Raw genomic sequence first — 13,381 nt, 5'->3', positions numbered from 1 at the left:
GGAGAGCTGCCATTGGCTGACAGTTGTAAATGGGCTAAAATAAGTACTGACCGATTAACACCTTTGCAATGGCTTATACACCATCGATTTTGTTGGCTACAGTAATAGTAATAAATGAAAAACCAGCTGTTCTTTTCATTTATCTTTTGTTATTGTACCTTTTGGCAAGTGGTTGCCCGCTGCCCACCCCCATGTTCCCATCCAGCTCAATTAAAGGCAATCCTCTTTTCTAGAGCACCACGTGCACTAGCAATCCTTTTGCTTAACTAAAGAAGTAATTTCCTTTTCAGCTAAACTTTATCACCAAGCATTATAATCAAATGTGTGAAGTTAAAAGCTGTAGGAAAGCACATGCATTTGTAATCTTGAAAAAATGCTGAGGTCACAAGGAATGACAACAGAAGTAGCAGTGCTTTGCTTGATACATTATGTTCTAGTATATAACTAAGTCAAATATTTTGACAGCTAAACATAAAACTAATTTATTATATTACCTTGCAACCTTGCAGCTGGACTCGATCAGATCATTCTCAATATCAAGAAGGCTTGGAGGCAGGCTGAATTCCATGGGAGAGGTCAGTCTCTTTAGACGAAGTAATCCTACACAGAATTTGGCACCCATTTCTTCCAGCTCCTTTGTCCCAATCTGCAAGCCCTGAAGGAAGTAGAAGCATATTTTACATCATCTATATGAAAAACAGCTCATCTCCAACAGTTCATAAATACTCATCGCATCCTGAGAATGGCAGTATATATTCATATGAAGCTAACTCCATAGTTCTGCAGCTTATGAAGGCCCCTAGCCTTTGCAACAATTACTTTTTTTCCTACTATTTTACAGCATGGGGTTGTTAGCTTCATGCTAAACCTCAAACCTTGAAGACCTATGTACTCCTTATTATCATTAGAAGAAATCCTCACAACAAGCTTTGTAAACACTGGAACAAACCCAATTCATACAACTGGGAAACATATATAAATCTGATGTTCTATAAAGTATTCAATTAGGTTTGCTGAAACTTTCTGTAGAAGAAATAATGACCGCCAATTAGTGAAGATTTTTCATTCCTGTAGAATGGAAGTGCAATACTGCCTGGACTAGCTGAGCCCTATGGTAAACCTGTCACAGGTGTGGGGAATGGCTTTAGCCATTATTGACAATAACCGTTGTCATCACCTGGCCAGCTGCTCAGCCATTCAATGGCTGGGATAGATGGCACAGTCTAAAACCATCAACCATCAGTAGCATCAACTATATTTATTACATGATTCACTGCTTCACCTATCAGCCTTTCAGTTTAGGTGATGTTGGCAGCCAACATCAAATGAATGAACACAATTTAAAGCTTAACACTACAGTAGAATAAACTGAAAATATATGAAAAAAAATAAAAATAAAACAATACACACTCACTGGAAAATGTATTTCCCCCATCACCTATGTCACAAGCCCACTTCCTCACTGTCCCCTGCAAAGTATGGCCACTTAATTCTGGCAGCCTCGACTGTCTTGCTGATTGTTGTTGTCCATTCCTTACAGAGTACCACATGGTTAGGGTTATGTCATATCCAGTACAAATCAGCAAGTGTACATTTATTAGCTGTACTAATAACTGTATGTATGTTCATGTTATTCTTTATAAATGTTTATTTTTAACCAAAACTCTAAAATGTAATGATAAATATTTGGACATTTTAAAAATAGCTTCACCCCCCCCCCCACCCTTGAATACACATATAATGCATATAATGTATTTTTTATGTTAAATTATGTTTACTTTTTTAATTGCTACTTTGAAACTATTACGAGTCTGGAGTAAGTGAAATTGATTTCAGGTCACCACCAGCTTCAATGTACCTGCTAAGTGTTCCCATTTGTCGCTATAATTACCTATTATCTACCCTGAGACTGTACAAAGTGGGCTCCAGCATCAATGTAATTTCTGTGTATAATAAACAATAATGGCCTCAATATTCGCCCCAGTGGATCATCTTTCTACACTAAAAGGAGTGCGTTCCATTCATCACTATTCCGCATGCCAATTGACAAATTAAATCTAGATTTATTTTGTTTATATTTCAAAAAATAATTTTAATGCCTTAGTAATTTTTTATTAATTGAGCTGCATTCAAGTTTTCATCTTGTAATATTTCATCAAAAGGGACAGAGACCTTAAAACATTTATTGGACTAATGTGAAAATAAGCCATCAATACGTAGGTAGATGTAAAAATTCTCACAATGGCTTGATTAAACAAAACCACAAAGCATGACGTATTTCAATTACTGTGTATTTTAATTTAACACTTTTTTTAAGATTTTAAAATTTAGGGCATTACCATATACAATAGATAAACTGTGCATGATCATTATATTTTTAAATTGTGAGGACTTTAATTCTGCACCAATGTGCAATCTCTCTCTCCATATTATATATACACTTACCGGCCACCGCGAGAAATGGCTTACACATGTACCCTAAAAATACATGTGGTCTGAGGCATAATGTAACTCACCAGGCCTTCTTGGGTTCATTGCAATGGGAACCCCCACTTCCCCATCAAATGGGCTGCACTCACAAAAGACAGCCACAGTTCTGCAGCTGTGGGTATTGGAGTTTTGTTACTACAGTCTACATCTGGCAGGGAAGATGTACCATCTAATTACCTGGGCACAGTCACTGCTCAAGATAAGCTTTTTATCCTCAGCCAAGACATATCTAATAAATAGGTGTTTAAGAGTGCCATTTTAAGTAAGTGATAGAGTGCCTTGAAATACAAGCTTACTCTGCCATGTCCTCTATTATTCTTTTTTTAAATACTTACCATTTTAGGGTCCAGCAATATTCAAAGATATTCTGTGGTGTTCTGATCCAGAGTTAGCAGTACCGAGGAAGGAAGAACATAGTTTCCCCACCTGGCACTTCAGGCTGAGGACTTTTAAAAGTGGTGTGCTGGTAAAAACAGGGCACACTGGGGAAATAGTTCTGTCAGGTAAACTATACTTGCATAAAACAATTCTAATATTCCCTTTACCTTGGCACAAGTCCAGTGCCCTGCCTCACACTGGGTAACATATCTGAATTTGCCACTCTGAGCAGTTACTTTTTTGTCTTTTAAGATTTTTTTTTAGTTACAAAGCAAAATATAAGTTATATATCCACAGAAACAGGAAAGAATCAATTTAATATACACATTACCCACATCACGCCAGGGAATTTTTTGAATATTGAAAAGCAAAACAAGATGATGATATTAGGAGAACTGAATCTACATTTGTAAATAATACAGGAAAGCACCTTTACGAAATTTTGAGAACCTTCTCTTCTACCTATACAAACTGATTATTGCACTTGGTATTTTCTAGAGAAGTCAAAACAAGGTTTTTACAGAGTCCACACAGATTTCACGCAATTACATTTTCCATGAAATTTGAAGGAGATGTTCTTTATACCACATATGTATGAAAAGATGGCATTGTATTCAAATATAATAAGAGAATAACATATGAAATACTACTAAACCACGAAGAGCATCACTTTTAACAATTACACATGGGTTAAGTGTTTTATGTGTCAAGGTCTGTTGTCTAATGTATACATTCAAAACAACAAACACTAAGTGTACTGTAAAGGGTGACAGATTGTAGCAAACTGAACCTGTGGTCATAGACAACTTAATTATAATTTATGAGACTTGGTTTTAGAACACAACGAGGGTCCATCAATCAGATGACTGCATCAAAGATTAACTAGGAACCGATTCACCGGGATAATAATTTGTCTCTGTCACATCTAAAACCACTTAGTGATCATGAGGATATACAGTAGTTGTATATAATGTGTAATATAAACCTGGGTCTGAGCAGATGTAGTAATGCACTGGGTAAAACCGACAACAGGGGGCTTTAACCATTTGCATAAAAAGACCTATGATTTGCAAATCCAAGGACAAAATAGGTTTACATCAATCCTCCCAAAACTTTCCCCTTGAACCTGTATAAATACAGTGTGAAGCATTCAAAAGAACAAATTATAATAATTCCAATTAATAATAACTTTTAGTAATATATAACTGTGACATATCGTACAGCGCTTTACAAAGACATTTAGAATGTGTATTTGTGTCTGAATACCTGGGACCTTAGACTAGAGCTCCTTCAGAAGTAAAGAAATGGAGAAAAAAAAACGTTAAAAAAGAAGAAAAAAACGTTAAGAGCACAAACATCCAACTAAATAAAGTAAAACATAAGCATGCAACTTAATATGAAGCGCACTTCATGAAATAGCATCTAACTAGGGCCCTCTAGTGGTAGGTTTAGAAGTAGTCGACACTTCTAAGAATTAGCAGTCAAGAATTGTAAAACGTTAGTTGTCAACAGGTCCAGGAAATAGTGAAATTAAGAGATAGGTTTTAATGGCAAAGGAGATTAAAATACAGCAAGCTTTTGAAAGCGCTTAGGAATCTTTAAAGTTAACAAAATATATCCAAATGGGTTCCATTACACTGATACTCTATCAGGTCATCCAGCTCAGCATTTCTAGCAATGTTCACGGCTGCAGAGACACATCTTCTTATGCAGATAGATGCATGCACGTACTGTGGGTATTCTAGTGCACATTACCATGTGCATGGAATATTAGCTTGAGTGGTACGCAGGGCTTAAAAAGACTTTGGAACAAGGCCTTCTTAATGAATGCACTCTCCTGCTCCTGATCTGAAATGTGTTTACCTGACCAATGCTTTGACTTGCCAACCTTGCTCTCTGCCTAATCCTTTGCTATCTCAATGGATCTGCCCAACCCACTGTTGCCTGACCTTTGTATTACACACCATCTAAAAAGACCACAGTAAAGCAATAAAGCAAAAAAATCAAGAGGGCTCCTTTCCCTTTTTACCAACACATCACAATGTATACATTTGAAAAAGATTAGTTTGTGTGATATGGTTTCTGACTGCACCTTTTCTTACAGTTTTATGACCACAAACATTAACATCACAAACAACATACCATTAATACTTGAAAATGAGCATGATTTAGAAAATCGGTATATATCATCCACAACATATGATCTCCCTTTTTGTTTACCAAGGAGCTCTTAAACAGGACTCTGCAATGAAAGATACACCAGCCTAATCAGGCAGGTCAGCAGTATACAGTACTCATACTACCCCCTTACCTTGTATTTCCCCTGGTCGCAACCACACAGTGTGCTTTCCATTGTGTAACTCCTCTGGACACCCAGCTCTCTCCACACCACTACACGGGCTGTAGATTCCTTGGATTTCTCAACCACAAAACTACAGCTGTTCATGCAAAATGCTGGAGCAATCTGGCTTAGAACTTTCGGGAGAGTCTGGAAAGAAGCAAAACCACAAAGTAAAAAGGAATACATGACGATAAAGAAATGTTTTTGTTTTTTTTTTTTTTAGACTGTTTTCAAATGTGTGCTCAATTAAAAAAGGACGCCAAAACAAACCAATGTCTAATTATTACTTATCTGCAAACAAACAAAAACTAAAAGGTTACTTAAGGCAATTTAAAATGTATGTACGTACCCTGTAACCACACTCTTCCATCATGTCACAAGAAGCAGCACTAGCATTTGTGTGCCACACCGTCTCCTTAATACTGCAGCCATACATGAAGACATTTTTCTTACGAGAGTGCCCATGGTAATCACAGTAAACCTATGTGTTATTGTAGAATAAATGTAGTTGATACATTGACTGTAAAACATTAGCATAATCTGGAAACTACATTTCAAAATATAAAGTCTGACTTACGTTTTTCTATTTGGCAAATGAAAGGAGAGTAATTCCAATTCAAATAGTAGTGACTACACTGTTCTTGCTGAGGCTTATATAGACTATACTCTAATCTTTTTTTCAAACAAAATGATTGGACAGTGAAGTCTACCAAGGCAATTACTTTCTAAAATGTAAATCACCTTATACAGCACATATATATATATCTATAGTATTTATATACTATATAGAATATCTATACACTACAATTTGCACAATAGTGTGATCAACTTTCCTAAGTCCCTAAAACATGAACATTGTTACATGGAATAATAAGCACTTAATGATTTTGATTAACTGATTGTCTGACTGTTTGATCAGAAGGCCTATTGCAAAAAAGAACTGTCTCTAGTCCTTCCTATCCACCCAAACCAGCATTTACTATACAACATCATTTAACTTACCAGGGGTACCCGTTTAATTGATGCCAAATACTGTAGAAGGCCTTTGGTATGGTAAATTGTAGGATGCAAATCCAAATTAGGATTTTGCCACTGCCTGTTTAGATCCTCCCCACTTAAAGAGCAACGATGACTGGTAAAAAAATAAATAAATAAAGATAAGCAGGATATAGTCACAAATCAAAAAGACATATATATACACACATATATATATATATATATACACACACATATATATATATATACACATATATATACACATATATATATATATATATATATATATATATATATATATATATATATATATATATATCCTATATTAGTTGGTAGGCTTCTATAAAACAACATCAGTCAATGGTTCTTACTTTCCATTTATTACTCCATCAGGGTTTAGCATTGGAACGATTTTAAAAATATAGGATTCTCGTAGGTTCTGTGCAGTCACACTATTGCCCATAAGAAACTCAAGAGTCCCTTTCATAACCCAACTGGCGTTGGTCTCCCCAGGATGAACTCTGGAACTGAGGAAGATGTAGGGACGGTTTCCTATGAAGGAAAAACAAATGAGTTTAGCAGTATATTATTGTATACAACCCCCTTTTCTTTTCTTTTTTTGGTCCATCACCATACAGCCGATTACATTCACTGTTACAGATCTTATGTGCCTAATCATGGATGTGTATAGGTTTAATTAAATGAAAAACTATTTTTTATTTAGAAATTGAGTCAAACTTTTTTTTTTTTGTTTAGGATAAAATTGGGAAGTTTGTTTGTAATGAGATCTCTCCTTTTTTACGTCATTGACACAAAGCACAAGTAAAAGCTCTACAGTAGGGACATAGACAGCAAGAGAAACTCTTAGTAATAAAGGCGGAAGTTAGCACATTTTTGGTAACAGCCATGCTTTATGCCAGGCACTGGTCATCACAGAGTGTAATGCCAGTTTTAGGGAATACACAATAACATTTTTATATATTTTTTTAAAACATGACATATTGAATTTTTTTTTTACTCTTATCAACTATGTGAATTACATTTAATCTATATGTCTAACCTAACTGTGCTACAAAAAATATCATAGCTGATTGGACCATCTTTAAGTTCTAGTTCCTGCTCAAAAATATGGATACAGATGAGTTCCATATTATAACATTCATTTCACAAGACTGTGAAAAACTGTAGTTTCTACCTATAGATTTGGAAAGATTATATGCCTATATTTCACCACATGGTGGTGCAAGATTCATTGTCAAGGAAATGAATGTAAAATGTATTCATTGGTTTCAGAATAGCAACATTATTATTCATTTTAATTTGTACAATTGTATTTATATAGTACTGACATATTACACAGGATTTTGCAAAGTCTACAAAATATTGATATATATATATATATATATATATATAAATATATATCCTAAAGTGCTCATACAGATAGTTCTCACTGAATTTGTTACAGGGAATATTGCAAGTGTTAATGCCTGTTTGTGTGCAGTTTAAATATATTTTTTTTTTTTCATTCTCGATGAAGATAGACTGAAAAAATAAACTTTTTTTTTTGTAAAGAAGAAGTGTGATTACTTGATTTGATTACTTTCTAAAGTGCATATTATTATTACACAGTATTTATAAAGCGCCAACATATTATTCAGAGATATACAAGGTCCATTGCCATAACACTAGCTGTCCCAGAAAGGGGCTCACAATCTAATGTCTCTAATAGTCATATGTCATTATTACAGTCTAAGGTCAACTTTTGGGTGGAAGCCAATTAAACCTCAATGCATGTTTTTGGAAACAGGTTAATTGCATAAACAGTTAAGTCCTATATTTGAAAAACATCTTTGCCTGTAGCAATTAAGTACAATAATTCTATATAGACATAAATGGGATAAATGGTTTTCCATGCAATTAAAGTGTTTGCAGCAGAAAAAGGGATACATGTGTACTTTATATAAATCACTATCAGCTGATGTTGGTGGTCATAATGTTTTGTCACACAAAGGATAGAAACAGATGCAACTTTGGGAATCCTGACAAGTACCTTAATATTTGTAACGCTATGTTTAATTTCTGATTCCCCAAAATGTTTTGGGTATAGATACTTGAATATACTTTTGTCTGCATGGGGCCATGGTTGCCCAAAGTGTTCTTTGTTTCCCTTAACCGACGTTAAAAGCGTGATGGGACCAAACCTGAGATAAGTGCAAAGTTCCCATGTCTGTCCCACACACCTCTGGTAGATTCACAATTCCGGGCGAGGTGCACACATCAGCATTATAAAGAATTATTAAGACCCCACAAGAAAGACTGCCCATTTAAAAATACAGTCAGCTCTTGGTACCACCGCAATACATACACTTATACATAAACCTTTCCAACTGACTTGGTAAATGAGAATACACTCTTAATGTCATTTGTGTAAATATTTTACGAACCTTCAGCATGAACCAGACCAGCAAAATATTTGTACTAAATGTGTTAGACATTATAATAGATCACCTTCTTTGGAGTTTCAATAATGTTTTAAATTCAAGCTCTTGAGCGTTCTAGAGTTTCTTTGTAATAGCCATTAGACATTACTGTAATAAGGAGTTCACATAAGCTGCATAATGCACTTAATCCAATTAAAAGATTTTTAATTAGTTTTCTGAAACTGCTCTAATATCAACAAGGAAAATGGCCTGAAGCTTTAAAGGAAAATTCTATATAAGTGAAACATGATCCCCAGAATGATGGATGAATGCACACAAAATTGTTCTCAGACTATTCCTACTCACGGAATTGATAGACATGCTCATAGTAATTGGACTCTGGCATAGCCGTTATGGTGACTACTGGGCATCCATTTCCAGCTAGAGTTTCACACAATACATCTTGGCGAAAGTAGATCTGTTGAGGATTGTGCAGAGACTCCAATTTTTGCAGGTGCATCTGTTCCAGAAAAAAAGCACATAATGCTATCAGCGCATAAACATAATACATAACATGTGTTAATAGTACATTAAATGGCACATAACTAGATGTCATAGGCTCTATTTTTAAAACAGGAAATCAGACATTCCCTCTTAGATTTCCTGGTGGGGATCTTCCATGTCTCCCGTGTTTTAATGGTAGTAATTGATACCCATCAGTGAATGTTTGAGGGAATGTCAGATTCCCTGTATTATAAATAGAGCCCATATTGTCATAAACCTAAAAGGGCATGACTGCTTGTTTTAATAGACCATCCTTTAAAAAAAATAAATGATTTAAATAAGATAAATAAAATATATGCATATATCATTATTCCAAACATAACTGTTTCAGGCAGGTATATTTGCACTGTAATTTACCAAAACACACTGAATGGCAAATGAATGTATACATCTACTCTGTCGTTTGCTAAATAAACATATACCAATGCAGACAGTAATGGTGGAAATTGAAAAAATAAAGTCCATTAAAAAAGAACAGAATGTTCCCCTAAAATAACTAGCTAAGTATGTCTTTAATTTCACAGGAGGGATGGCAAAAAGTTGTTGTCTGGTTGCCAAGGGTGGTGCTGTATATTTAGGTGTCTTTTACATTCAATTTTACTCTCTCACTTATGGCTGCTACATGCTTATGTTACAGCGTCGGTAATGCATTCTCCCCTGAAAATACTAGTTGCTTGGCTGTTTAACCACTTCATTACTAAGTCAATAGACTGGATCTAATTTGCAGACTAAGAACTCTGATTTAGTTTGTTGCACATGTTACTGGTTAATGGCCGAAAACATTGACGCTAGAAATAGCCAGAAAACTATCGATGTTAGAATGTCAGTAATAGCAAAGTTCATATTTCCATATAGTTTTTCCTTTTTTCAACCATCTTCTGTCTCTTAAAATCCAGGCCAACTGTTTATTTGCGGCCTGACAGCCATATCTCTGCACAGAGCAGGACTGACAGTTCAATCGTTTTTAATAAAACTTTCAAACAGAACCTGCCAGCTTAGGAACACTGACTTTTTTGAGACCAGAGGTCACTCAAAGTATGGCTCCTTCTTTCTCAACTGCTTAACTCCTAGTGGTCTCCAGACTTCCATGTGTAAAAGTTCAGGCAGCTGATGGACCGCAACCATGTATAAAACTTCAGATAAAGGATTGAGCTCAGACAAAGTAAGTAAAGAAAATATAGAATCTCCTAAAAAGTAAGCTTGCACAGCGGTCCGAATTAAAGACTGACTAATCTGGTTCCTGCTTAGGCCATGTTCTCTTCAAACTCACTGGTTAAAAAAATGTCAGGAGCAAATTGCAAATTACACAATTAACAAATGTTTATAAGAAAAGCCTTACCTTCAATGTAGAATATGTGTAAGGATAGTGATAAGCAAAATAGCAGACATCGTCTTTATGTGGAAAAGCGACAGTGAATGTCAAGGTGTAGTATGACTTTCCCTTCTGCCCTCCTGTAGCCTTTGAGCTTCTGGAGAAATTATTTCTGCGGAGAAAAATATCATTAGTGGTGCATTGTTAAATGGTATCTAGTAGTTAATTATGACTAAAGGAAAAGCTAGTTAGCGCCTTAAGTCCATGTTGATAAATGTTCTAATGTATACAATTTTGATAACAGTTTTCTGCAGCATGCTTAGAGGTGGAAAAGTCTGAGCCTATTCAGGAGCCTTTAGACTAGACCTAAACTAAGTTCTAAGAAGTATACCATCCTTAGTTGCCAGAAGATCATGGCTCTTTTCAGCTGTGAGTTGCCAAGACAAAAGGATATATATAAAAGGATATAAAGATGTTAAAGTGTTTGTAAAAGCAAGCAGTGATCAGAAGTAACAAAGAGGGTTAACAAGATAAAAAGAAATATGTCAATCAGTGGACAGCTAACCCAAGTCACTAAAATATGGCAGCTATGCTTCAAGAGGTCCATTAACCTATCTTGAGCCATTATTTTTTTTTTATGTTTTTCACCTTCGTGATGTTGTGATACATTTATTACTTTTAGTTGGACTACACCCTCTTGCATATGCTTTCATGTTTAATACCACTCTCTAAAGGATGTACAGGTACTTAATATATATATATAATTTATATTATAAATTATAATTTGTTTTGAATGTTTATCAGCAAGCATAGTTAGACTTTATTGGTATACTACAAAAACACTGACACTGAGGGCATTATTGACCCTCTTGCACCAGGCAAATAAATATTTCTTTACAACATAAACTGTTTTTGTTTGGATGCAATAGGCACAGTTGGTTCTGCAAGGAAAAGGGCTATTAGTGCTCGACATTTGGATAAAAGTGTACTTTTCCTTTAAAATCTAAAATCTATGTTTGTTAGGTAAGGGAATAGCAGAATCCAAGTACTTTTCTTAGGACTGAATTATTTCACTTACTTGTAATAACAAATATCTGTTCCAACACGAACCCACCAGGGTCGGGAAATCAATGCCTCCTGCACAGAATACATGAGTGGCTGCATACCTTGTAAATAAAACATAGATAATTTTGTTATTATTATGTCTAAATATGATTCAGTAAGTCCTAATGCTCTCAATATATTTACATGATAACAAATGACAGAATCTGAGTGGCCAGTATAGTTGACCCAGACATTTTAGTTATTTTTTTTTAGTCAGCTCCACTGCTTGCAGCAGGGAAGACTTGATACTTTAGATTTGATTCAAAATATTGAAAAATCACAATGAGTGAAATATGATTTCTTCCTTTACACAAATGGCTCACTTTCCTTCCATGGGTTTACAGACAAGTATATAACCACTTACCAGAAACATATAAATATAGAAAGGTAGATGAGTCCAGGAACTCAATATGTATGCAAGTTCCTTGTTCACATGGTAAAATGACTTGTCAGATATACAGGTGCTATATACACTCATAGTCCAAGACTTAATCCTACCGTAATTAAATTGGCTGTTGGACTTCTCACAATTAATGATGTTAAAGCGATAAGCAGTCCCAGTCTTCATGCCACTGACTTCAAAGTAAAACCACTGGTGATAATGATTGCTGTTTATATCAGAGTTCAAGATGAGATCATATTCATTTCTGGAAAAGAAATCAAATTACTCTTCTTGTTATGTTAAACTTAATTTTCCTACAGCTAGAAGAAAGAAGGACTATCTTACTTTCTTATCTGTATGACCTTCCGCAGGTTCCCAGATTCAAATTTGGAGTTGAACTTCAGGATATCAATCTCATCTGGAATGGGACAGCTGCAAAGAATTAGAAAAGAAGTAACCTTTATATTCCTAAATAAAGACAGTTATACCATTATTATTATTGTTTTTATAATTATTATTATATTTATTTTTAGAATTGACATAACAAAGCTTTAAATTCTTAACTGGCTGAGGAAAATATGCTTTTTACGTGAATATATCTGAACTATATGGTTGCATAAAGCTAGAGAGAGCCAGTAAACAAATATTTGTAAATATAACATATCTAATAACATTTGAGCTGCTTATTTTCTACATGTACCAACATCAGTTTCTGGGGGAGCCAGTTAACCTAACTGAAATTTTTTGGAGATATAGGGGAAACTGGAGTGCTTGGAATAAACATGAATTCAGAGAGAACACAATCCCCCTGCAGATAGTGTTCTGGCTGGGATTTGAACCTCAGAACAAGTATTGAGGAGGTAAGAGTGCTACCCACCTGTGATTCCTTGTGGTTAATTAATCTCTGTCTGGATTACATCCTAAATCTTGTGCAACACTAATATGCTTTATTCATAAAAACTGCACTTTTTTGGGTAATGCTTCACTTCCTGACATATCTTACAGGTCTATTTAATTTTCTAGTTGAACGGTTTTGAGTACTTGTTCATGGTGGATCCAATGGTGAATCTCTACAGCAGACACAGTGGGCCTGATTTATTAAAGCTCTTCAAGGTACACTTTCATTCGTGAACATGGGTGATCCTGTAAACCCGGAATGGATTTCTTAAACGTCATTTGCTATTTGTTAGCAAATGTTTTCAATCCTGGACCAGATCCATTCCAGGTTTGCTGGATAACCCAGGTTCACCGATGAAAGTGTATCCTCTCCAGCCTTGAAGAGCTTTGATAAATCAGGCGCAGTAAGTTGTCCAGGAACTGCCAGTCTTAAACAAGGCAACATGCCTAACCACGTTTAAATTTCGTTTTCCAAATGCATTTGCATAAGCCTACTT

The 13,381-nt window shown here is 35.2% G+C and overlaps 1 protein-coding gene across 3 annotated transcripts in view; it reads right to left on the bottom strand.

The window, feature by feature from the left end:
- The window catches only part of AGTPBP1 (ATP/GTP binding carboxypeptidase 1), a 71,791-nt gene that overhangs the window by 14,698 nt on the left and 43,712 nt on the right, over positions 1-13,381 (bottom strand). For all 3 annotated transcript variants that reach the window (XM_072404078.1, XM_072404079.1, XM_072404080.1), the window contains 10 exons: positions 12,333-12,419; positions 12,104-12,252; positions 11,580-11,667; positions 10,529-10,673; positions 8,992-9,145; positions 6,577-6,757; positions 6,212-6,341; positions 5,559-5,690; positions 5,180-5,356; positions 495-655 (listed from right to left, as the gene is read on the bottom strand). In XM_072404078.1, the coding sequence (XP_072260179.1) occupies positions 495-655; positions 5,180-5,356; positions 5,559-5,690; positions 6,212-6,341; positions 6,577-6,757; positions 8,992-9,145; positions 10,529-10,673; positions 11,580-11,667; positions 12,104-12,252; positions 12,333-12,419 (1,404 nt within the window). The remainder of the gene's footprint in view (positions 1-494; positions 656-5,179; positions 5,357-5,558; positions 5,691-6,211; positions 6,342-6,576; positions 6,758-8,991; positions 9,146-10,528; positions 10,674-11,579; positions 11,668-12,103; positions 12,253-12,332; positions 12,420-13,381) is intronic.

Source organism: Pyxicephalus adspersus, chromosome 3, assembly GCF_032062135.1.
Source record: "Pyxicephalus adspersus chromosome 3, UCB_Pads_2.0, whole genome shotgun sequence".
NCBI lineage: Eukaryota > Metazoa > Chordata > Amphibia > Anura > Pyxicephalidae > Pyxicephalus > Pyxicephalus adspersus.
Note: the sequence above shows the minus strand (reverse complement) of the source record. Positions and strands in the feature narration are given on the sequence as shown.